At 54.6% G+C, this 24421-nt stretch overlaps 1 protein-coding gene across 5 annotated transcripts in view; it reads right to left on the bottom strand.

The window, feature by feature from the left end:
- Window positions 1–24421, bottom strand: part of PRR5 (proline rich 5) — a 51309-nt gene that overhangs the window by 2355 nt on the left and 24533 nt on the right. For 2 of the 5 annotated variants that reach the window (XM_027854278.1, XM_027854277.1), the window contains 7 exons: window positions 23571–23684; window positions 16534–16614; window positions 11586–11634; window positions 11046–11103; window positions 5607–5698; window positions 5108–5248; window positions 782–920 (listed from right to left, as the gene is read on the bottom strand). In XM_027854278.1, coding sequence (XP_027710079.1) covers window positions 782–920; window positions 5108–5248; window positions 5607–5698; window positions 11046–11103; window positions 11586–11634; window positions 16534–16614; window positions 23571–23674 — 664 coding nt within the window. In that variant the 5' untranslated portion in view covers window positions 23675–23684. Of the gene's footprint in view, window positions 1–781; window positions 921–5107; window positions 5249–5606; window positions 5699–11045; window positions 11104–11585; window positions 11635–12998; window positions 13327–16533; window positions 16615–23570; window positions 24130–24260; window positions 24331–24421 lie in introns of those variants that run through there. The other 3 variants (XM_027854279.1, XM_027854276.1, XM_027854280.1) reach the window with 3 other exon arrangements.

The following is a 24421-nucleotide window of genomic DNA, read 5'->3' as shown; positions in this document are numbered from 1 at the left end:
CCCCCCTCCTTCTGTCTCTCTCTCCCCCCTCCTTCTGTCTCTCTCTCTCCCCCTCCCCTTTCTTTCTCTCTGTCTCTATCTCCCTCCCTCTCTCTCTCTCTCTCTCTCTCTCCTTGTCCTTTCTTTTTTTTCTCTACTCGAAAGGTCCTGCTTCATGGAGGCTCCTGAAGACAGTGGCAGTATCACAGAAGGACTTCACAACATGCTTATTGAATGAATGAATGGGCCCCAGCCCCATCATCTGTGAGAAGTGTAATATTGGACAAGTCCTTCTCTCCCTCTGTTTCTTCATCTGTGAAATGGAGATGATACACACCCTAAGTTGTTTGTGTGAGGACTAGGTGAAGCAAGTGTTGGAAGGTGCTTTCTAACCTAAAGGGGCTAGAGAGGGATATAACTAGGACTGGGTGATTGGTCCTTTGTTTCAGTGCACCAGAATGTATAGGGCACTGACCACATGTGTAATTCTTGACCAGGCAGAAGCAAGAACGCTTAATAGCTGATAAATTAGCAGGAACAGTTAGTGACAATGTGATGGCAGGTGAGTTCCCCAGGGTGACTGTGTTCAGCCCCTTCCCCAGCAGCAGTCACCCTGATACTCACTGGGGAGCAGGACCTCTTGGGGATGCCTCTCGGACCATGCACTGAGGAGGGGTGAGGGAAGAGCTGCTGAGGGGGATGATGGGGCCCTCCTCTCCCAAGAGCCACCACTGAGGCCTGGGCTGCTGAGCTGAATCTGCACCTCCCTGCTGGTGGGGCCCAGAGGCCCCGGCTTCCTTACCCAAGATGCAGGAGGAGTGTGTGAAGGGTGCGTCATTGGAATAGAGGCCGTAGGTACCCAGGTATGGGGAGACCACCTTCTGGATTAGAGCCTCGAGCTTCAAATAGTCTTCTGTGATGCCTTTGGATTCATGGACCCCCTGAGAAGGCAGAGGGAAAGCCACTGGGCACGAGGCATGTGGTGGAGGGAGTGAGGGGCTGCCAGGTCGGCAGCCTGGGGTAAGTGATGGGCCATGCTGGGAAGGAATCCCATTCCAATACCTCCTCTGACAGGCTCCCATCTCCCAGAGCCTAGAATGTCTCTAGGGTGAAAGATGCGGCATCTGCAGCCGTCACCACCAGGGGTGCCAGCATCTCAACCACGGCTGCAGAGCTCGGGGTCACTCTCCTGAGACCCTTCCTCTGAGCCTGAGGTTGGCAGAGCGGCAGACACAGCTGATACACCTCCCCTACCCATTAAGCTCCCATCCATGGTCTCTGCTGCCTCCTGGCACCCAGCTCTGGCCAGGCTCTATCACGCCTCCCTCCCCCCCCCCCCTCATGCTCAGGGCTCTCCTCTCCCTCCTCTCTCTCCAGGGCTGCCAAAGAATCCTCCAGCCCCGCCCTTCCCAAGGGGCTCCGACGCTGCCCTCACACACACTACATGGAGGCCAGGTTCCTAATCTGGTTTCCAAGGCTCTCTGCAATCCCCACCTTACCCACCTTATCCCACATCACGTCATCTCCATAGACTTCATGCTCTGGGCACCTGTGGCCTTCTGCCTCCCAGCCTGTCCCCACAGCCCCACATGGGCTGGAATGGCCCCTCGACCCACGCTTCCCGTCCTTCCCTGCCTCCCTGAGTGCTTCCCTGACCATCCCAAGCTGGGTTGCTATCCCTTCTCAAAAATCCCCCTAATGCTTGTAGACAGAGCTCCTCACTGACTGTGTGGGCCCCACTGGGTCTGCTGCCTTTGCTTCCGAAGGAAGCACACGGGTTTCAGTCTATTTAATGACCCTCAAGAACCAGAGGCTGCCCTCAGGGCATATCTACAAGCTATGTGTAGGGGAGTGGAGCAGAGTCCATATTCAAAGCAATAGTCAGGTGTCCTTCTTTGATCCCTAAGGTGCTGTGTTTGTGTTGGGGGCAGGGGGCACACCCATCCTACACCATGAGCTCCTTAAGGGGACAGACCATGTGGTGGCAAGTCAAGAAGCATTGATTAAGCACCTACTGTGTGTCAGGCCCTGTATTAAGCACTGGGGATATAGGCAAAGAAAACCAGAAGACAGGCCGGGACCTCAGGGATCTTACAGTCTGCGGGGAAGACAAGAAGCAAACAATTCTGTACAGACAGACTGTAGACAGGCTGACTCGGCGGCGGGGTCAGAGCGGAAACCCCAGAATGAAGGTGTCACCGGCACCCCCCAAAGGGAGGAGGAGGAGGCGGCCAGACCTCTGGGGGGCGGGGCGGGGCTGTGCTGGGCTTGATGCCCTGAGGAGGTGATGAGGGGGCTTGCACCTGGGCTGGGGAGGAGGGGGGAAAGAAGACACCAACAAACAAGACGTGGAGAAGAAAACAGAAGGAATCCTGGGAGAGCATGAGCAGGGCGATTCTGTCACCACTCAGCTGAACTGAAGACACGTGGACAAATCCGCCATTTTGTTTAGAGCTCCCTTTTGACGTTCTCCATCCCATAATCTCTCTGGATGATTAAGTCACGAGAAGAAGGGAGGGGAAGAGGAATTGTGTCAGGCATTCAGGGCCCCCAGACTTGTATCTGAATCAGAGCCCCATTTTCCCTGCCATAGCGGAGGCAGGGCTTCAAACCACAGACATCCACAGTGCCTGAAGAATTGGAGTGCTGGTGACCCCCAAAGGGGGCCAGAAAGATGCTGAACTGTGACAAAGAAAGAGTGCAGGAGGCATGGTCAGACTGCAGTTTGTCTGAATAGGCTCTGAGAGTCTAAGTGGACCACCAGCTCTCTAGGAATCTAATGCCAAGAACAGGGAGGTTACCTTGGGTTGTGTTACACAGCCCAGAGCTGAGCCTAGAACCTTACCAAGCCAAGAACAGAATGGTCAGTCAATCCATTGGTTCCGTGGCCAGTTCACAGTTGGGTTCTAGGCTGAGCTCTACACACCATGGCTTAACAAGAACACTTTAATGAGCTGGAGAGAGTCTGGAGGGGGTCAGCTCCCGGGGGAAGAACCTTGAGTTGGCCCCATATGGGATTTGTTTGGCCTGGATAAGAGGAGACCTGGGGAGGGAACATGAGATCTGAAGGCTGTCCTATGGAGGGTGAGGGCTAGCCTGGCTCTGCCTGGGCCCAGAGGGCAGGACCAGGGACGAAGCCTCAGACAGGTGGGTTCTGTCCCACGTAGCAGTGGAAGACAAGGCTTCCTAAGGACTGAGATGTTCCCAAATGGGGACAAGCTTGACTTGGAGGTACTGAGGTGTTCATCATTCAGTTATAGTCATCACCCACTTATCCAGTGTCTCCTCCCTATGTGGCTGGTGCTATGTGAGGTGCTGGAGATACGAAGGGAGAGAGAAGGAAAGAAAGAGGGGCAACGAGGTGGCACAGTGGATAGAGTACCAGCCCTAGAGTCAAGAGGACCTGAGTTCAAATCCAGCCTCAGACACTTAACACTTACTAGCTGTGTGACCCTGTGGGCAAATCACTTAAACCCAACTGCCTCACAAAAAAAAAAAAAAAAAAAAAGAGGGAGAAAGGAAGAGAAAGAAAAGGAATGAAAGAAAGCAAGCCGCTGGCCTCGAGGAGTCCCTTGGGGTAGGTGGGCTGGGGAGCTTGGCCAAGAGGGAGCCCCCGCTGTCTTAGGAAGTCCCTTCCACCTTGGATATTCTGTAAGTCTGTGATTCAGCCTGCGTTTGGAAACCCATGATCTGCATTCAAATTCCACCACTGCTGATTCACAACTGGTACAACCCTGGGCAAGCCACGAGCCTCTTTGGCCTCAGGGGCTCATCCAAGAGTGAAGGAAAGCGACTCCTGGGAAGGTCCAGGCTCCACGCCTAGTGACCAGTGTGCTGCCCTACATTTGCATCCAGGGGACCTGGGCCACAGTCCTGAGGCTGCTCCTTTTTTGGGCCAAGTAGCTTCCTGTTCTGGGGCCTCGGTTCCCTCATCTGTAACTGAGGGGGTGGCACCCAGTGGTGCACGGGGTCCCAGCTGGCCTTAGTCATGGGTTTCCTCTGTGGTTTCTCCCAGGTTCTGGGCTCTGCTCACCAGCCCTATCTGCCTCCCTTCTCTTATGCCCCTGCAGCTGGGCAGTGCCTGACCAGAGTGTGCAGCCCCCAGCTGCTTGGATGGAGGAAGAGGAACGGACCTCCAGCTATGCACACCAGGCCCTCGGGCCAAGCCTCTTCTCAGGGCAGGCCTCCCTTCCTCTGCCCCTGCCAAGGGCTGGGCCACAGGAGGCCCTGGATGGGGAAGAGCTGCCCGCCTCCCAGTTCATGAAGGTAGGGAGCTCTGAACGTGGAAATGCTCTCTATCGATACAGGTCAACAGCTTGTCTGTAACTTTGGGCCTCAGAGAGTTGCCTGGTCACCCAGAGGTCAAGTGACTTGTCCAGGGTCACACAGCCCCACTGGTGGTCCTGTGTGTCAGAGTGGGACTTGAAATCCAGGACTTCCTGCTCTCTAACCATTCACTTCCTCTATCCCTGCACATAGTAGGAGCTTAATAAATGCTTGTTGAATGAATGAAGCCATGTGAGCAATGATGCATGATTATAGTATCTCATCAATGACGTAACACTGTGATCAGCAAAGGCCCTGCTGTGGATATGCATGATCAGCAGAGGTCTGAGCTGGGATTCCTGAGATAGTCAGTCTCCAGGGAAGGCCCCAAGTGGCCACTTGGACGAGAATGGCCCAGGCACCTGAACCTTTGAGGCTGACCTTAGGGCAGACAATGGAGGCCTCTCACACAACAAAAAACCTGTTGTCACCCGCCATCCAAGGGGCCCCTCAGAGGACAGGTGCTGGCACCGCCTGTCTGATGCATTTACACTTGTATTTTGGCGAGCCAGTGACAGCGATCCCTCCGCCCAGCTCTCCTGAGTGTGTGGCTCCCTTGGGACCCCCAAAGGATAAGCCACTTGGACTACCTGACCAGACACCACCTGCTCCCTTTCACCACCTTTTCTGCATCAGCCCTCAGATGGGCCTGGCGAGGCACAGTGTGTGACAGGCTGGCAGGGGAGGGCATGGCCCACGGGCGAGGTGCCAACCAGGAGCACGGGCGAGGCCAGCCTTGGCCACGTGTGGCTGCTCTAGGGATCCTGGAGCCCACCAGGGGCCACCCCACATGAGCACTGACCTGGAGGACCAGTAGCATTTGGACAATGGAGGGCGGGATCCTGGCGCGAGACCTTGCCAGGGCATCTTCTAACTTAATGTTGAGCGTGATGATGTTGCGAAAGTGCAGGAGGGCCAGCTGCCGGACAGAGGGCTCCTTCCCCTGCAGACACAAGGGCCAGAGTTAGGACAGGGCCCATAGCTCCCCCTTCCCTGAGGATCTCACAGCCCTCGGACCAAGATTAGAGTGACCTCCCCAAGTCAATGCCAATCAGCACCCCGAGCCCGTGCCTGGACCAGAGACAGGGGAATGCCCAAATTGGACCATGGCTGCCTCACTGTCCACAGCATGTGTTCCCTTAGAGCATCCCAGGAATGGGATGGTGCAAGTTACTTGTCCCATCTTATAGTTGGGAAAGAAGTTCAGAGAAGTTAAGTGACTTGTCCAAGGTCACACAGCTAGCAAATGGCAAAGCTGGATGTGGACCCAGGTGGCAAGCCACTGTAACAAAATTATTCACCTGAACGGGGTAGAAAATGGCTTGGAGGGTGGGCAGGACATCCCCGAAAAAGAAATCCCAGGTTTCAGCCAGAGAATCTAGTAGCTTCTGTCCTAGAAGAAGAGAAAGCCAGTTACTACCCAGAGGACATCCCTAGGCATTCTAGAGAAAGCCCTGAGGGGGAACACGGTCACACCTTTCAACCCCTCCTTGCCGGCCTCTTCCCTCGGCATGGTACAAGATTGGGATGTGTCAATCGCCACCCACTCACCATCCCGCAGCTTTCCAGACTAAAGGGCCCTCCTCTGGCTACTGGTCTCCACTGAAGACAGAAACTGCCTTCCCTTAGCGATATATATATTCATTGTGAATAAATGTTTCCCTGCTGTCCTTGGGAGAATGGAGGGGTATACTAGTAAATATTTAACAGCCGGCTACAGGACATATTTTTAAGTTTATTCTGCTCAGTTTCGAGAGGCTGTTCTTGCCCCTTTCCTCCCAGCCACTGACCTCTCTCCTGCATAATCGCCTTTGTATCTCTTGAACATACATGTGTCCACGCGTGCACTGGTTCTTACTGAAGGTGAGTGAACTCTTTGAAGACAAAGACTGTCCCTAGTGGCTGGTATACTGCAGGTGCTTAATACATGTCCACTGATGTCAGCATCCAAGGCCTTGAGGTTCACTCACAAAGCTCTTTTCCTACCCCACTATCTCATTATCTTACTGGGGCCTCTCTCACACATGACTGTGCTTCGTGCACACTGGATGACCACAGGCATCCCCTCTCCCCATGTTCCTGGTTCTGAGGTACTGAGTGTGAATCCACCTCTGCTCTGGTCACACCCCGCCAGTCTCACCAGCTGAAGGAGGCTGGTGTTGGACTGAGGGTGGGATCCTGGCAAGAGACCTTGAGTGGCAGGAGGTGTGACCCTTGACTGGGTCTGGCCTGAGTTTGAGTTGGCTCCCAGAGCGTGAGCCATTTTTCTCCCCCTGTCCTCAGGGACCCCTGGTGGCATTTCTTCCAGAAAGCTCTGACCTGCAGGGTTCAAGCTAGAAGGAACCTTTGGCAGGTAAGGAAACTGAGGTCCACAGAAGACAAGTTGGCCAAGGCTAAAACAAGGATGAGAACTTGGGACCCCTGACGCCACACTCCTCTGGCCTGGACGTCCTTGAGCTTCCACTTTCTGGCTCTCGCCCAGTCTCAGGACCAAGCCCCACAGCCAGAGGTCTCCAGGTGGAGGGCGAGCTCGAAGGGCAGGTGCCTGTGAAGGTCGCTGCAGCTCTGAGCAGGGACTCCTCGAGTCCCCAGGGAGGAGAAATCCACCCCATCTCCAACTTGGTGCCATGGAGACTGATGGAAGCCACACTGTCTGACTGAGCAAGATGGGAGAGAGACTGGGTGACATCCAAGGGGGAGCAGACACAGCTCGCGCCAGGCAGCCGCAGCAGCAGCAGAGGTGGAGGTGGTGGCAGCCTCACTGCCTCCAGATTTGGGACCCTGCTCACCAGCCTTGCTTTTCTTCAGTCTGGTAGAAATGAATTCTCCAGGTGCAGGAGAATTTAAAGTTAGCAGGTCCCACGCTACTGTGGCAGAAGCCTAAATACTGAGGGGAGAGAGGTGGAGACATCAGTTCCTCTGCCTCTCCCTGGGCCAGAGACCCTCCAAAGCTGCTGTTGGGGGGAGGGGAGCTTTTGAGAGAGCCACAGGCTGGGAACCGCTCAGTTCTACACTTCCTGGGAGTCTCAGTGCCCCCTCTCCATGTCAGTGCTGTTGGGCAACACCCTGGGCACGCTCCCTAGGTAGATCTGTTTCCACAGGGCCGCATGTCCATTCAAGGGCGCAAGCATATATGATCTCCGTTTTACCAATGTGGCTCTCGTCATGTGGCGGTCAGTGGGAAAGCCAGGCCTCTCACCTCAAGCCCAGGCTCTTTTCAGAGGTCAAAGTGGCCTTTCACGAGCCTCTCCCTTTCCTGGGTCTGGCCCAGGGTGATGCTCCAGGGGCAATCCGAGCCCGGCCCAGCAGTGCCCTTCTAGCAGGGCACTGAAGAAAGTCTCTCCCATTAGGCAGGGACAGCAAATGCTGAACATGCCTCTGATCCTCCACAGCTTCTCTGACACACAGGGGCAAGCCTCCAAAGTGAGCCAGCAGCTTGGGGCGCTGCTGCCCCTTCATCAGGGATGTGTCCAGGACTCGGCGGGGATGGGGGTCCGCCCCCCCCCCCCCGGAGAGCTCGGCAGGAACTGAGGGTGCAGCACAGAAAGGATATTGGTGGGGGAAGGGCCTGGAAGTCAGGCCCATGAGGACTGGATGGTGAGCATGTCTAGGCTGGAGAAGAAAAGACGGGGAGGGAGGTAGGGTAGAAGAGACTGTCTTCAGTGTTCAGAAGGGCTGTCTCCCAGCAGAAGGATTAGCCTGGGAGTACCAGCTCATGTTTAGGCTTGGTACTGGGGAGCTAGAGGGTGATTTTCCTCATCCTGGAGGCCCATGCCAGATGGCCATTGGTCAGGGAGGCCAGAGAGGGGACTTGCTCAAGTCTGGGTCACACCAGAGGCCTGGGGAGGCCCTCCCAACCTGGATTTGGGGATCACACTGGCCGCTGTCCCCCACAGCAGCCAAGGCTCAGACTGAGAGCCAGGCTGGGCCTAGAAGCCCCCTCCGGCAGGGTGGGTAGAGAGTGGAGGCTGAATGATCTGCCCCAGGGCCCCTGACTCGGCAGGCATTCTCCCCCAGACAAAGGCCTGGGAGTTTCCTCCCAAGGGGTGGGATGAAAGGAAGCTCAGTCCTTTCTGGAGGAGGACCTGGGGCCCAAGCCAGGGGCATTCTACAGAGCACAGCAACATTTTTCATAGGCCACATATGAGAAGGAGCTGCTGCGGGAGGGTCCCATCCCAGGAGCACTGGGCCACGTGGGTCTTTCGTCTAGGCCCTGGCTCTATTTCCTGTTCCGTTCCACTCATAACTCTACAGATGCACAGCACTTCCCTCACTCCCTTCTTCCTCAGCTGTCAATGAGGTGGCGGCTAGGGGGAAACGGTTAGGCTGAGGACCCTCTGTGCAAAGGCTCGGAGGTGGGAGATGGCCTAGCACATAAGGGGGAAAGGTCCCTCTGGCTTTGACCTGAAAGGGAGTCATATGCAGCAAGCCTAGACAATGGGGCGAGTGCCATACTGGGAGGCTTTGAGTGGCCACCCAGGGTGACATCAAGGCTGAGTCAGCTGCTGTTGTCTGGCCCACATCTCTCCAATCTCAGGGAGGCCTGGGGGGTCCTAGGTCTGCCTCTCACTAGCCATGAGTCCTGAGACAGTCGTTTTCCCTTTGTGAGCCTCAGTTTCCTCACCTAACAGCTGACACTCACATTGGCCAATAAGGTCTACAAAGAACTTTACAGACATTATCTCATTCACGTTCACCACTACTCTGTGAAGTCACCACTTTTTTTTAGTCTTATTTCACAACTGAAGAAATCAAGGCAGATGGCAGTTCAGTGACTTGCTCAGGGCCACATGACCAATAAGGGTCTGAGGCAGGATTTGAACTTAGGTCTTCCCACCTTCAAGTCCAGCACTCTATGGACTGAGCTTCCCAGCTGCTCCATCCGTGAAATGGGGAGAATGGGAACACTTAGGCCCCAGTTTTGTTGTAACAGCTGCAGGAAAGGGCTCTGTCCTCTCTGCCCTCTGCATAATAGAATACAGTTAACAGGACAGAATGTATTGTAATGTAATGTAATAGATAACACAATATGGTGTAATATGTGATAGAATACAATGTAATGTGATGAAACAACATATGATGTGCTACAATGTGATAATATAACATGTGTCCGTATCATCGTCCTCATCTTTAAAGTGTCACCATTTCTACTGTCATGAGAGAGCTCTCTCTCCCCTCCCCCTCCCTCCCCCTGCATACCCCCTCCCCCACAGTGAAATACCTGTAGTCCCAAATCAGGGGATAAATCAATCGCCATTGCCATCATGGCAGCGCCACCCTACCCTAGAATGGACAGCGCTATCACTGTTGTCCTTTCCTGTCCGTTGGCCCCTGAGACGCTAGAGCCCATCACGCACTTGGCAAACCCACTCCGAGTGCCTGCCCCTCTCCCAGAAGCTCTCATGAGCAATGGATGGGTTACGAAGCCCAGTGCCCTGAGCACAGTGCTGGACCTGGATTCAAATCCTGGCTGGCGACTTGCTAGCTGCGTGCCCTTGGCCAAGTCCTTTGCATTCTGGGGGCCTTTGCTCTGCAAGGGAGTGGGACAAGAGGAGACCTAAAGCCCCTTCTAGCTCTGCATCAACAATCCTATGGAATTGTGTTCTCAAGAGAGACTCAAATGGTGCTTGTCTCTGGCATCTTTGCTTCCAATGGGTCCACAAGGTTGTGCCCTCATGAGGAGGAGTGTTGGGCTGAACTGGCCACTGGCCCCCAGGTTCTCCTGGGAGGGGTGTGTGCATGTGTAGTGGGGGTGGGGGGTGCCCACAATATGGAAGGACCTGAAATGATGGGGAAAAGGAATGAGTCAAGTCCCCTGATAGGGATGAGGGGGGGCCAGCGTCACATTCCCAGAGGAGAGCCATCCCTTGAAGGGACACACACAGCTCTGTGTCCACTAACCCTGACCAGGCTCTTCTGGGACGCCAGGCTGTCCCACTGGTCACACCTCAGAGGTCCTCGCACGCCAGTATGACAGTAATAACAGGTACCACACTTATAACACACACCCATTTTCTCTCTCTCTCACCTTGCCCTCCACCCTTCCACTGGGAGCACTATGAGCTATTTTCTCCCACCCCCAAATGCCTAGTAATTTCCCACCTCCACTCCTTTGCTCCCATGGTTGTGTGTCTGCCCCTGCCCCATCGGTGTGGTCACATTCTTCTCATCTTCCAAAGCTGAGTCCTGGGCTAGCTCCCTGAAGAAGCCTTCTCTGATCCCTGCCCCAGCCCCCAACCAGAAGGGACGCCCTCGAATTCCTTCCCGTGTGTAAGTGAGTTTGTGCTCTAGAATCACGGATGGGGCAACAGGCTAAGCCCTGGGGATGAAAAGAAAGTTGAGAGAGAGACCACAGCCCCTGCCCTCGACACGGCCACAGTATCACAGGGGACACAACGCAGCAGGCACATGGGAGGCGTAATGTGCGAAGGGAGGCCCTCACAGCTGCAGGGACCAGGAAACATCTACTGCAGATGGTGGGAAGTGAACCCTGTAGGAAGCCAGTGAAGTGGGGAGGCAAAGGTGAGGAGGGCAGACATTCCAGGCATGGGGGACAGCCAGCACAAATGCTGGGAGTCGGGAGATGGAGGGCCATCGTGTTGGAGGCCAGTGTTGTGGGATCATAGCATGAGGCCCTACCCATAGGAGCCACCTGACAGACATTTGCTAAATGAATGAGGATGAAAATCACACTTGGCAGGTCAGGTGTTCAGACCTTGGGATCACCTGGCTGGCCTTACCTTCATAGAACCGAATCTTGTCCCGGAGAATCACCATGCCTTTGGTTAGCAGCTGATTCTGAAAGCAGAAGAGCCCAAGGTGTCAGTGCTTTCCAGAATCACACGGGGTCAGGAGGTTAGAGCTTAGAATGTGGGACGTCATGACTGCAGAGGGGCCTTGGACATCCCAAGCTCCCTGGCTTGGTCCCCAACCCCTCGGCTTTCAGCAAATATTCCCATACCCCCATTCATCATGGAAGGAAAGAAATTCTAGCATTTACAGGCATGTGAAGGTAAAAAATAAAACACAGATTCATTTCAAAAGGATGACATAGGAATTTGCCAGAAATATTTTCTCCACCCCCTTAAAGGTTTCTTACTGATCCCCCCAAGCTTCCATCCCTAATCTGCTCCATTCTCCTAATCTGCGAGGCGCCGTACAAATGCAGTGATGATGATGGCAGGAGTTGGGGGGAGGGAGTTCTTCCCATTCCTATTCCTGCTGGCCCCCAGCCCCAAACCCAAGCCCTCAGTGGAAGGGGGCAGGATGACCACACTCACCTGGAGATACTCCGTGAAGAAAGAGCCCAGCTCGGTTTTCAGCAGCTGCCTGTGCTCAGAAGACAAAGAGATGCAGACATCAGAACAGGGTGCCTCCCCCATGGCTCCGCTCATTCTGTACACCCACGGAGAAGCAGCCAGATCTGGGCTCCTCAAATCAAGAGCCGGAAGAGTGTGAAGATTCTCAGGCCCCAAGTCTTCAGGGGTGCCCTCTGCTCCCCAGGATCCCACATCTGGGGGCCTCTGCATCTCCTGCCATTTACGCTGCCTGCTAACCAGACACTTCCTCCTCCCTCCCTCTCCCCCACCCCTAGAGAATCCCTAGCTCCCTAGTACCAGCCCCAAGTCCTCTCCTGACCCTCGTGCCCCTGCCTCCATCCCTGACATGATGTTTCATGTGCATCCTGAGGAGCCCAGGTTAATGTTTGGTCTCCCCACTGCAAGTTCTTCCATGGCAGGGCTCTTATGTCTCACACCTAACTTTGGAGATCCTTAACCAAAGTTTGTTGAATCCAGTTTACAGAAGGCGAAACTGAGGCCCAGAGAGGTCCAGGGACTTGTGGGGAGACACACAGCTCTTACCTGGCAGGGCCAGGATTTGAACCTTGGTCCTTGGACCCTTTCCCCACTTCCCCAAGTCCTAGTCAGTCATCCGCTGAACCCAATCTCTCTGTGTTCTAGCTGCTGCCACACTGGATTCCCCGAGCAGCCCTGGGAGCTGGGGCCTGCAATCAGCATCCTCCCTCTTTCATGGATGAGGGAGACTTGGCACAGGTGACTTGAATGTGGGTCTGCTGGCTCTGTGTGGTATTCTCACTGCCTGTCCTACCCCTCCTCCCCCAGCCACATTCTCAGGACTAATGCACCATTTGGGGCTGTTCCCATGGATGATGTTCTGAGGATCCACATCCCTGCTGGATGAAGATCCAGGCTCCTTCTGGAACACCCGGGGCCAGCACCAGGCTCAGGAGGTCCCACCCATCTGAACACACCCTCAAAGACCAAGGGTGGAAATGACCATCCCGGTCAAGGTGCCCTCTTCAAGAGCAAACACGTGCACAGCCTTTATAGCCACAAAGCAGCTCACAACCACCTTTTCCTTCCATTCTAGGGATGCTCCTTTTTACAGATGAAGAAACTGAAGCTGAGACAGTCATGGGACTCCCTGTGGTCACCAGCCAGCAACTGCTGGAGGTGGAATGCAAATCGAGCCCTTCTTCCCCTCAGTTCTTCATTTTTATGTATATCTCCTACTCTAAAATTGCCTTCATTTCCAAATATTTCTGTCCCATTTCTCTACCCGGCATCCTTTGTAACAAAGAACGGGAGGGGGAGGAGCGGTTCCAGACAATTCGTGACTTCATCAGCTTGCTTGGACAAAGTGTGCAGTGCTTCACATCCATAGGCCCCCACCTCAGCAGAGAAGTGGAAGGAGGTGCCTTCCCACAATCCACAAGGCTCCGTCTGGGGTGTTCTTGCTGCTCTGTTCATTTACAGGCTTGCAGTCATTGCGCTGATTGTCCTCTTGGGCCTGCTTCCTTCACTTTATTTCCGTTCATCCTTCACATTTGTCATTTCTTAAGAGTCCCAATACATCCAGGCACCACGATTTGGTAAGCTGCTCCCCAACTGAATAAAACTAGGACTGCTTCCTGCAAATCCTCAGTGCAAATCATTGTGTACTCTGACCTCTGTGAGCTCCTTGTAACACAGCTGGACTTCGGAGAGGCAACGTGGTGCCCTGGGAGGACAAGCATGGGATTTGGAATCAGTGAACTGAAGCTTGAGTTCCACTAAGCTACTTAGTACTCATGTGCTTGTGGCAAAGTCCTGGCCTCTCTCTGGCTCTCAGTTTCCTAATGCATTAGACAACATGCTAATTTGAGTTGCGGCATTCTGTTTTGCATTGTACTGCACCTATACCTTAGGAATTCTCTATTCCAATGCCCCTCCCAGCCCTGACATCCCCTGTTCTAAGGCCTCTCCCAGCTCTGACCTTCCCTGTTCTCAGGCCCTTCCTAGCTCTGACATTTCATGTTCTAAGGCCCCTCCCAGCTGATCTTCCCTGTTCTAAGGCCCCTCTTAGCTCTGACCTTCCCTGTTCTAAGGTCCCTCCCAGCCCTGCCATCCCCTGTTCTCAGGCTCCTCCCAGCCCTGACATCCCCTGTTCTAAGGCCCCTCCCTGCTCTGATATTTCATGTTCCATCATGCCTCCCATTCTGTACATTCTGTCTTTCTGAGATTCTTATCCATTCCTTATCTAGCCTCGCTTTGGGAGCCTGTTAGAACACAAAGATTATGTCCTCCCTCCCTCTTTCCCTTTGCCTGCCTCAAAAGCATCAGTCATTTGCAATAGGATTAATTAATTACTAGCATCACATGTAGCCCTCAGAAAGGAATTAGGCTATGAGGTTTCTGTGATCTTGGAATTCTCATTTGCCATTAAACCATCCAGTGGAAAAGTCTCTTGGGTCTGAAGTACCATCACGGAGTGAAAAGGGCACAGGAGTCCGAGTGCACAGACGTGGGTCTGGCCCCAGCCCCCCCCCCCACTCTCTCCTCTTCTCTGGGACCCTGTGGCTCACATGCACAATCAAGTCCCCTGGGGCCTCTATTGGTTCAGGGGATGCCATCTTGTCTTCTGTTCTCCATCCGTCCTCACTCTCACTCACCTCAGTCTCTCTGTCTTCTTCACTGAAAAGCTTTACTGCTTCTGCCGTGTTTTTCCCTAGACAGAGGCCAGTGTTTACTCCAGCCTCCCAATATCCCTCCCTAGATCCACTCATCATCCCACATCTCCCCTTCCCTTTCCAGTCTAGCTCTTCCAAAAAGCTAGTCATGTTTGTGACCCCCACTTCCTCTCCCCTCAATCTCTTCTAAACCCTCCACACTCTGGCTTCCAACCATCTCAGATTGCCTTCTCCAAAGTCACCAGAGATCTCCTAATTACCCAATCTCACAGCCTTTTCCAAGCCTCATCCTTCTTGATGGGGCTGCAGCCTTCGATGGCCTCGTGGATCATGTTCTTCTCCTGGATACTCCCTCCACTCTAGGTTTCCATGACACTGGTCTTGCCCGGCCCTCTTCCTGCCTATCTGATTGGCCCCTCTCTATCTCGTCATCCCATGCCTGGACCATTGCATGGACATGCTGTCTGGTCTTCCCAATTTCTCTCTCCCCACTCCTACCAGCCTTTCCAGGACACCTTGGGCGAGCCACGACTCAGGTGCCAAAGGGATTTCCTTCAATGTGCCTCTCAGCATGTCACTGCCCTAGCCAATCAACACCAATTGCTATTACCTCCAAGATCAAATGTCTGCTCCTCTGTGGGTCCAGGCCCCAGCCAGACTCCCCTTTCTATATTGTACTTGTTTTCTCATTTCTCACACACTTTATGTAGGCCTACATGAGGTCACACGCCTCAGTCGTGCCCTTCTATAAATGAAGGGGGGGGGTTGTCTATGAGGTGAGTGTGAGGAGGGAGGGCCTTCCAGGCATGAGGGGCAGAGAGAGGCATCCAGGGTGAGGTCACAGGACAGGGCCTGTCATGTGTGAGAATGGAGAGGGTGCCAGGAGTCAGTCATTTGGCCCCAGCTGAATTTGGGATTTGGGATCCCCTGGATTAAATTAGCCCAGAACAAGTCGCATGTAAGAGGACCCTGCAGTGACCTCTCCTCCCCCTCCCCCCGGAAGCCTTCCCTGGGGGCCAGGCTCCACTGCCTACAAGCTGGGGGACCTCAGATAGCCCCATGTCCTCGGGTTTTGCATCCGTAAAAGGAAGATTAGCTGAGACTCCTTGGCTTGACTGATGGGCCTCTGGCCCTCCCCTGAGGTCCTCCTTGGTCTCATGGTGTTCTGGGCTCTTATAGACTGTGCCAGGAGGGCTCAGGGCCTGGCAGCTCAAGGCTGGGCACTGGATGGTGGGTCTCTTAGCCAAGGACCCGGCCAGCCGAGGGTGGCAAGGCTGATGATAGCTTTCGCCAAAGCAACTCAGGAAGGTGCCTACTAGGCCCCAGAGCTGCCTTAGGGCATGGGTTTCCCAGCTGGACAGAGTATGGGGACAGTGCAAGTGAAAGCTCTCTGAAGGCAGAGCCTGGGTGTTTCCATTTTTTGCTTTCTTGGCATCTCCAGTCCTTAGTGCTGGGCAGGGCAGACAGTAAGGGCTTCATCAATGCTTGTTGACTGACTGACTGACTGACTGACTGAGGACTCAGCTAATCCCTGGCTCTTTCAGCCCTCTAAGTGACACTGAGGGGAGAGGCAGACATCATCCCACGAGACCCCTAGGGCTGGGTGCCAGGGCTCTGGGCCTGTGACTTGGTAGCCAGATGCCTGTCCCTGCTCACTTTCTTCACCTGGAAACCAAGGGAGTGCGACGTGGCCCCAGCAACTGTCAGAGCCGTGAGCTGAGCACAGGGAGCGCTAATCCTGGTGCCACAGGACTTGGGTTCCATCCCACCACTGATGTGTATTAATCCCTGGTCCTCTCTGGGCCCCAGTTTTCTCATCTGTAAACTGAAGGCACTGGATGGAAAGATCTCCATGATGGCTGCAGCTCCGTGACCTTTGGCTGGGTAGAGGCATCACTTCTAGAAACAGCAATTTCCATTTGGTTTCTTGATAAACCCGCAGATGGCACTGTCAAAAGCTGGGGTGGCCAGGGGGGCCCAGAGCTCCACAGCAGTGGCCCCTCTGCACAGAGGCCCTGGGGACATCTGCCCCTCCTGGCTCCTCCATCATTCTCTGCACCTACTTTGTGCCAGTGGATTCTCATTTTTTGACCCCTTCCCTGGGTGGTTCTTTCTCAGCTTTGGCTCTGTTAGCAGCCCCTGATTCTCTGCTCACATTGGCCTCACCCCCTGGAAGGGCCCTAGTGGATCTCAGTTGTGCTGGCTCCAGCCCAGGGCTACCCTTCACTCTCAGCCCTCTCTCCGTGAAGTTCACTCACCTGACGCCCTCGTTCAAGTGGAACAACTGGTGATCTGGAAGGCCCTTTCTCTGGAACACGGCAATCACTCCATTGTGGATGCTAGGGATGAAAAGCAAGGAGAGGTTACTTAGCAGGAGTATGGCTACCGGGCATGGCAGCAGCCACTCTGACCCCCGGTATCCTCCTCAAGAGGCTAGATGGCAGGGGAAAGGCTAGAGACCCTTCCCTTTCCTTGTCTCCACTAATAAAAGGAACAAAGCACAGCAGGGGAGGGCTGGGTCCTGGCTCCCCGAGACCTTTGGCTATTGCTAATGCCCAGGAAGAGGGTCCTTTAACGACTGACTTGGGAAGCCTTGGGCCCTATGCCTGGCTCCTATGCCGGGCCCCTGGGGATGCTCACTGATGAGCTGAAAAGGCTCTTAGAATCTTAGGTGCTGGGACACCTGCTCCCACATCCCACCCCCTGCCCTACCCCTACTTTGTATATTGTCTGTGGATCTTCACCCATGTACACACTGCCGTCTCCCAATGGGACAGGAATTTGTTCATTTTTGACTTGGTACAGTGCCTAGAACTTAGCGCACAGTAGGTACTCAAGAAGGGCCTAAATAAGTAAGACCCTGGGCCAGCAGACATTGTGTATGGAAGCCGGGGTGTCATCACGCTGCTGTCCTCTGCCCAGGCTGACCCCTCTGGGAGCCCGTGAGCAGTGGTGGGTGACCTCTTGGAGGAAGGGCATTGACATTGACAAAGTGGGATTGCGTCCAGAGGAGGGAGACCAGGGAAGGGACTAGAGACCCCTCCTCCCAGAACCATTTGAAGGAGCCCTGACTTTAGCCTGGATAAGGGAAGGCCAGGGCTATCAAGGCTACCAACCTGCTCCGGTGACCTGAGGACAAAGCCCAAAGCAGCAGGTGAAAACTCTGCCTTCATTCTGCTGGGCTCAGTTCAGGGGCTGCCTCTTCCATGAAGCCTCTCTCACCCCATGGCTCAGGAATCACTCTCCTCCCTCCCCTGCCCCTGGTACCCCAAACTGCAACAGTGCTAGGGCTGGCTTTCATCTCCCCTGTCCCATGAAAACTTCCACTGGACAGAGCACTTCCAGTGACTCAGAGGCCAGGCCCTTCTCTGCCCTGGGGCTGATCTGATCAGGTGTGGAGGGGGCAGGAAAAACCTGAGGGGCAGGTTGGTGACCACAGGGAAGGGGGAGGGGTTTCCTCTTCTTTAGCCTGCCAGGCATGGCATCGAAGCCCTGAGAGGTCAGAAGATGGGTCCTACCTTTTGGAGACCTATCTCTAGCTGGGCCAAGGGTGGAGGGGCCCTGGGCTTTTCAGATGCTCCCTCCTGGGGGGGGATGAGGAGCTGACTACTTTTAGTCCCAGAGACACTGCAGGGGGGCCCTGAGAGCAGTCAGTGCCTGGCTCCAAACACTTTCTCCACTGGAACAAAACAGGACAGGACAGAACATTGGTTCTGGAAGAGACATCAGAACAGAAAACGCCAGTCGTGGGATGGAAGGCCTTTCCTTAGAGCTGGGAAAGCCGGAGTTGGACAGAGGGTTCATTGACCAGCTGGTCCGACCCCTTCATTTTATAGAGAAGAAAATGGCGACCACATGGGTCACAGAAAAATACTGGCAGGTATAGGACTTGAACCCAGATCTCTTGACTCCCAGCCCAGGGTCACCTAACCTTGAGATATAATCAAACTCCTCTGGCTAGTCTACCAACCTCATGTCCCTGGACTCCCCTACCCCTCCGCCATCTAGGCGGCTCTCCTCAGTCTCTGGGCCTGCACTTGCCTCCTCTGCTTCACCCAAAGCTCCCAACAATCCCCCTTCCCCAGAACCCCCCTCCCAGAAGCCTCCTTGGACTGTCCACAGTGAAAGTCTTGTCTTGGTAACTCAGTGTGGGCGTAGACCAGGCCTTTCCTGCTCTGACATTCCAGGCTCAAAGGAACCTCCTAGCTCTGAAAAGAAGGGGGAAGGGAATAAGCATTTATTAAGTACCTATTAAGCACCAGGCACCATGCTGACGGTGGTAGGTGATTATTATCTCCTGAGAAAGCAAAGGCAGAAGGAGGTGAAGCAGACATCCAGGAAGTGTTTGTGGTCAAATTTGAACTCCGAGCTTCCTGACTCCAGGCCCATTGTGCTGACCACTGCACCACCAGCCACCTCTTTGACACTCTTCCCCAAGCTCCTTCCCTGGTCTGATATGGCTCCTTCCGAGGTCCCTCAAAGCTCTGACGTTCTCTGTCCCAAGGCTCTGCCCTGTGCTGATCGCCATTGCTGCCTCTCTGTCTCATTTCGAAGCCTCCCAGAAAACGCCACCAAGAAACCTGTCCAGAAGCGAGGGGAGACCTGGCTCCCCAGCTCCTTCTTGGATGGTCATGCCAGGGAAGCCTGGGATGATCAGCCTTGGGCATCCTCAGAGAGAACGGCAATAGGAACCTCACGGGACTGGAGAAGCCAAGACAAGGCTCACTAAGTGGCAGAAGGAGCCAGGCCCAAGCCAGCTTTGGCATGTGACGTGAAGGGCAGACTCTCCCAGCCCATTTACCCTGCACTGGTCACTTGCTGCCTTTTAGTATCTGAAGGACTATTTTGGGAAGGGCAGATTTGGGAGGCCCTGGGACTTAATAACCAGGACAATGTTCTACACACACACACTCCTTTCCAGACTTTATTCCATACCCTTCCCTTTCACACAATTTCTATAATGTCTAACCCTTCAGTGTGCCATTAGCCATCTCCTTCCTCTGAGACTTTGCCCAGAGGAACTGCCTGGTGCACCTTCCCTCTTCATCTGTACCTCGTAGAATGCTCGACTTGCTTCTAAGCACAGACCTCACCAGGTGGTAAGTTTTCTCTCTCTTGCTTTTAACAACCTTTTATAACATTGGATTTACTTACACATGGCAAACCCCAGAGAACAGTCAGCTCTCTGAGGGCAGGGCTAGTTTCATATCTGTCTGTGTAGCCCCAGGGCCCTGCACAGTCCACAGCCCATAGCAGGCTCTTAGGAAATGCATGTTGGCTGAAATAAGACACTTGGGAAACCCCTCAGGACAGCAGGGAAGATCAGGTACTCTCATTTCCAGATGCAGGGCTGGGAGAGACCTTCTGGGCCTGGGCAGTAACATCCCCCAGGGGTCTCCCAGCCTCCGCTAGAATTGGGGTTTACTGCCTCCCCAGGAGCCCATTTCTCAGACGGACAGAGGGGAGGCAGAGGCCTCGAGTGGCCAGGAAGGTTTTCTTTCCCTGAGCTTCAACTAGCCCTTCTCCTCTTCCACCCTCCCAGGCCTCAGATGGCCACCATGTTCCACCCCTCTCTCCTCCCAGCTCCACCTGCCCAGTTCTTTCTTGGTTCTCCAGGCCCCTCTTCCCCTGGACATCCTCCTCCCTCCAGCAGAGAATTGCCTAGGCCTTCCAATGAGACCAGGGGCCATTGCCATGGAAGGATTCCCTGGAAAGGGGACCAGATTGGGAAGCCAGAGACTAGCACTCCCATCCCAGTTCTGACTTGTAAGAGCCTTGGTTTCCTCATCTATACAATGGAGCTCTGAGGCCTTGGATGACCTCACAGGGGCTATCAGCAGGACTGGAGGTCTCCGGACCCCCAGGCCATGGGAGGCAGGCCAGCCCAGGTTCTGAGGTCAGAGCTGGATTCCCACGATTCCAGGATTGGGGAGATTCTGTGTGAGCACAAAGTGGTGGGGAGGAGCTGAGCTCCTTCAATCCAGTTTGTCTTGGCCCAGGTTCTGGGCAGAGCCCCTGCCTGGGCCCATGAGGCAGGCAGGTTCTGGGGCAGAGTGGAAAGAGACCAGGACAGACTGAGTCTGGCTGCTTCCCCGCCTCCTTTCATGAGGAGTGACCTCGGGTGAATGGCTTCCCTTTTCCAGCTACATACAGAATGGAGGGTCCAGGTTTCCAGGCCTCTTCTACCTTTCAGAGCCCCAGCAAGATCCTGCACCTATTGGGTGTCATTGCATCCCCCCATAGCAGGCCTGTGCCAACCTGCTCCCTGACACCAGACCCACCTGCCCTTCAGGGGCCTGGACCTGCCAGGTCAATCCTTAGACACTAACCCATCCCCCCAGCCTTGGGTCACTCAGGGTGGGGCCTGGGGAAGGTAAACAGACAGGGTGGGGGAAGGAGACACAAATCGAAGATAACTGGAGTCTGCAGATCTCCTCCCCCTCCCCCCAGGGCCCTCAAACCAACACCGAGTGGCCCTGCCCAAGATGTCAGGGGCGGGAGTGAGGGATGGTCAGAAGGACCCTCAGCTGGACAGAAGGGAGCAGGATCAGAGCGCCCAGGCCAGTTCCTTCCCTTCCATGCTAATACCTGTTCTAGCCACCTCCCAGCATTAAAGTTTAGTGGACCCAGCACATCCCAGCATCCAGCCTCTGAGTCAGGCAGACCTGGGTTCACATCCCATTTCCTCTGCTACTATAGGCAATTCGCCTCTCTGAGCCTCAGTTTTCCCAAATGTAAAATGGGACTATTAACACCTGTAGCACTGAAAGTACTTTGGCAGCTTTAAGGTTGATTGCTTATCTGTCATTCTTAAAGTGGTTAAGAGTGAGAATTACTGTGATCCCCAGAAGGAGCTGAGCCAGGGGCACCAGGAGAGGGACACGGAGACTCGACCCTTTCAGCCCCCTTCTTCAAGGCCCAGGGGTCTCCCTATGACATTGGCCCACTGCGGATAACCTCTAGGCTTCCAGGATACTAACTTCCCCTCCCCCCAGGTCTCCTGTTATGAGCCTGGTCATGGGGGGAGGGGTATGCTGGAGTAAAGAACTCAGACATTAGAGCAGGGTCATTATAATCAACTCTAACCCTCCTAATTCCAAGACACTCTGCCTAAGCAGTGGGGGAAAAAAAAAACCCCAAACTTCCTTGAACCCAGCTTCAGGACCCTGGACAAGCGATGTCTCCCTCCTTGGCTCAATTTCCCCATGAGTAAAGCAGGCCCTATGGCTCTGTCTCCCCCAGGGCTTCAGGGAGTAAGAAGACCAATGGGTCCCCAATGAGAGAGCACTTTGGGACAGAGGCAAGGACTTCACCCCTGTCCCCCGCCCCCAAGGGCCCAGCCCTGATCTGGAGGGGACAGCACAGCCCTGGGATGTGTGGGCAGTGGGCTGCCACAGCTGTTTGGAGGTTGGGGACAACAAGGGCCCAGGACTTGGTGTCTGAAGAGCCGGTGTGAATTCTGGCCCCACAGCTCACTCCCTGCATGATCTTGGGAGAGTCCTGACTGGGCCTCAATGTCCCTACCCATAAAATGAAGGGGATCAGTACCTGGCCTCAAAAGCTCCCTCTTAGCCCCAGAGTTATGATCTTAAGTCACTTCACTTCTCTGAGACTCAGTTTCCTCCTTGGTAAGATGAGGGCTCCAATATACATTTATTAAGAACCTACTATGTGCTAAGTGAGATTAGACTATCAGGCCTCTCACTTTCCTTCCAGCTTTTAATTGAGGATGTCTTGAGAATCAAGAAGTCAGGGTGGTGGAACCATGCCAGATGGGACCATCTCTGAACGTGTCTGCTGCGGTCTTGCACCAGAGCAGGGGCTCTGCCCTCATTCTGCCTGCTGAAAGGCCCAGATCCCTCCCTTCTCAGCTGCCTCCCACAGCAGCCGGCCTGGAGCTGCAAAGAGGAATGAATAGCCCCTTTCATTCCACCTGGAGGAGGGATGGAGGCAGGTCCCAGGGCACCCCACGGCTGTGCAATGCTGGGGAGAGAGGAGAAAATGCCAGCTTGGCAGGAGAACTCAAATCCCTTCACCATCTGGCTCTCCCCCTGCAGATCTCACACACCCTGGGTTCCAGCCCAAGTCACGGATTGAGTGCTTCCTGAGCAAGGTCTCTGGGTCGTCCCTGGAGTGATGTCTCCTCACCTTCAGCTCAAACACCACTTAGCAATCACCTCCCACAGGAAGCCTTTGCTCTCGCCCCAGCTGTCTGGTGCTCCCACCCCTGAAATGTCTGCTACCTCTCGTGAAAGCAGTGATCTGGGCACAGACCTTTTCCCCCACCAGTATAATAAATTCTTTGAAGAAAAGGCCTGTTTGTTTCACTTTTCTAGCCCAGAAAACAGGGGAGCTGCTCCAGAGACTCACTGAGTTGAATACAAACAGAAGACTTCATTCAAAGGGTGACCTTAGACAACTCATCTCCTTGTTCAGAGCCTCAGTTTCCTCATCTGTGAAGTGGGGATGCTGATCCTTGAGCTACATGCTTCCCAGGGCTGGTAAGAGGGAAGCACACTGTAGAGGTGTTTTTTTACAATCACCTTCATTTTCAAGTCCCTCTCCCTTCCCCTCTCCCTCATCCTTTCTAACAAAGAATGAAAAAGGAGAAGAGGAAAGCTTTTGGGGTGCTGGGTTGGGGCTGGCCCATAGAGACACCCTTGCACCACCTTGGAGCAGCCAGGATTCCCAACCTGGGCTTGTCCCACGTCCTCAGTGGACTTAGCCTTATGAAGTATGTGTGTGGAGGGGGAAGGGGGAGGGGAGGTGTGCTCCTCGGCCATTAAGACAGTGAGTGCACATGCCTGCCTGGGGAGATAAGTCTAGATAAAGGTCACCTCGAGTATCTAGCCAAAAACACCACCGAAATTGTACAAAAATGCCATTAGGGAAGGAGGGAGGCAGGCAGGAAATGTTTGCTCTTAATAAGGTTTTAGAACCAGGAAGGACCTTAGAGATCACCTAGTCCATCCATCCATCCATCTATTCATTCATCTACCAGTGAAAGAGCCCACCCACTCATTTGACAACTGTGGGCATTGAGATCCAGAAAGTTTAGGTGCTTCACCACTGTGAGTTAGTGGTAAAGCTGGAACCCAGAATCATCTTTAACTCATTAGCTGTATGACTCTAGATACGACCCTTGGTCTTGATGAGCCTCAGTTTCTTCATCTGTAAAATGGACTGCCTGAGTTTTGAGGTCCCTTCAGCTCTAAATCTAGGAGCCTATCGCAGAGAGAAAGCGCAGCGGCAGTGTGTGGGACGGGCCGGCCGGGGAAGGCAGACAAGCCCTTACCTGTTCCAGGTGGCGTTGGAGCAGGCCTGGCGCTGCTGGGCCCCTCGCTCATCCAAGGCTGCCTGCTCTCTCTTGCCCAGATCACTGAGGCTGGGTGAACTCATGAACTTCAACCTGCGGAGAGTCCTCATGGTCAGGGCTGCCGGGGGGGCCTCCACCCCCATGTGCCGCCCTGGGCTGGCGGGCAGACGCCGCTGCCTCTGCGGCTCGGGCTCCGAGGCGAAGGGTTAAAGAGATGCAGAGACAGTCAGCGAGTGTGGGAGAGCCAGAGCCAGAGAGAGAGGCCGGGCCGAGGGAAAGGCCACGGAGCGAGCGGACGAGCCAGCGGAGCGCGAGGTCCGGCCTCTCCCGGGCAGCCTCTGCCCGCGGGGAGAAAGCAAACTTTGAATCGGCCCTGCTCGCACGTCACACACTGGGGTTAATCATTTCTCTGGCACTCACACACTCTCTCCCTCACACACACACACACACACACACACACACACGCACACACGCACACACACACAAAGATAGCGTGGCCTTCCTGCTGGGCACCGGAGGCAGAGGCCCAGCGGGGGCTAGCCTGGGCAGGGCGGGGCAGGGCGGGCCGGGGCGGGATCCAAGGGAGCCCCACGCTCCAGGTCCCCCACCCCCTCCCAGCATTTCAGGCAGCTCCACCCCTGCTCCCCCCTCCCTCCCTGCAGCTGTCACCCTGAGGCTCCTCCCTCCAGCCTCTCCAGCTGTGGCCTCTCCCGGAAACCAGCGGCCCCTTAGCACATTTGGGCACTGGAGAGTGAGTGCACGCACGCACGCACGCGCGCACACATACACACACACACACACACACACACACACACACACACACACACACA

This window comes from Vombatus ursinus, unplaced genomic scaffold (genome assembly GCF_900497805.2).
Source record: "Vombatus ursinus unplaced genomic scaffold, bare-nosed wombat genome assembly UNPS02010394.1, whole genome shotgun sequence".
Classification (NCBI taxonomy): domain Eukaryota; kingdom Metazoa; phylum Chordata; class Mammalia; order Diprotodontia; family Vombatidae; genus Vombatus; species Vombatus ursinus.
The sequence above is the reverse complement of the archived record's forward strand: the minus strand, read 5'-3'. Positions and strand labels throughout refer to the sequence as shown.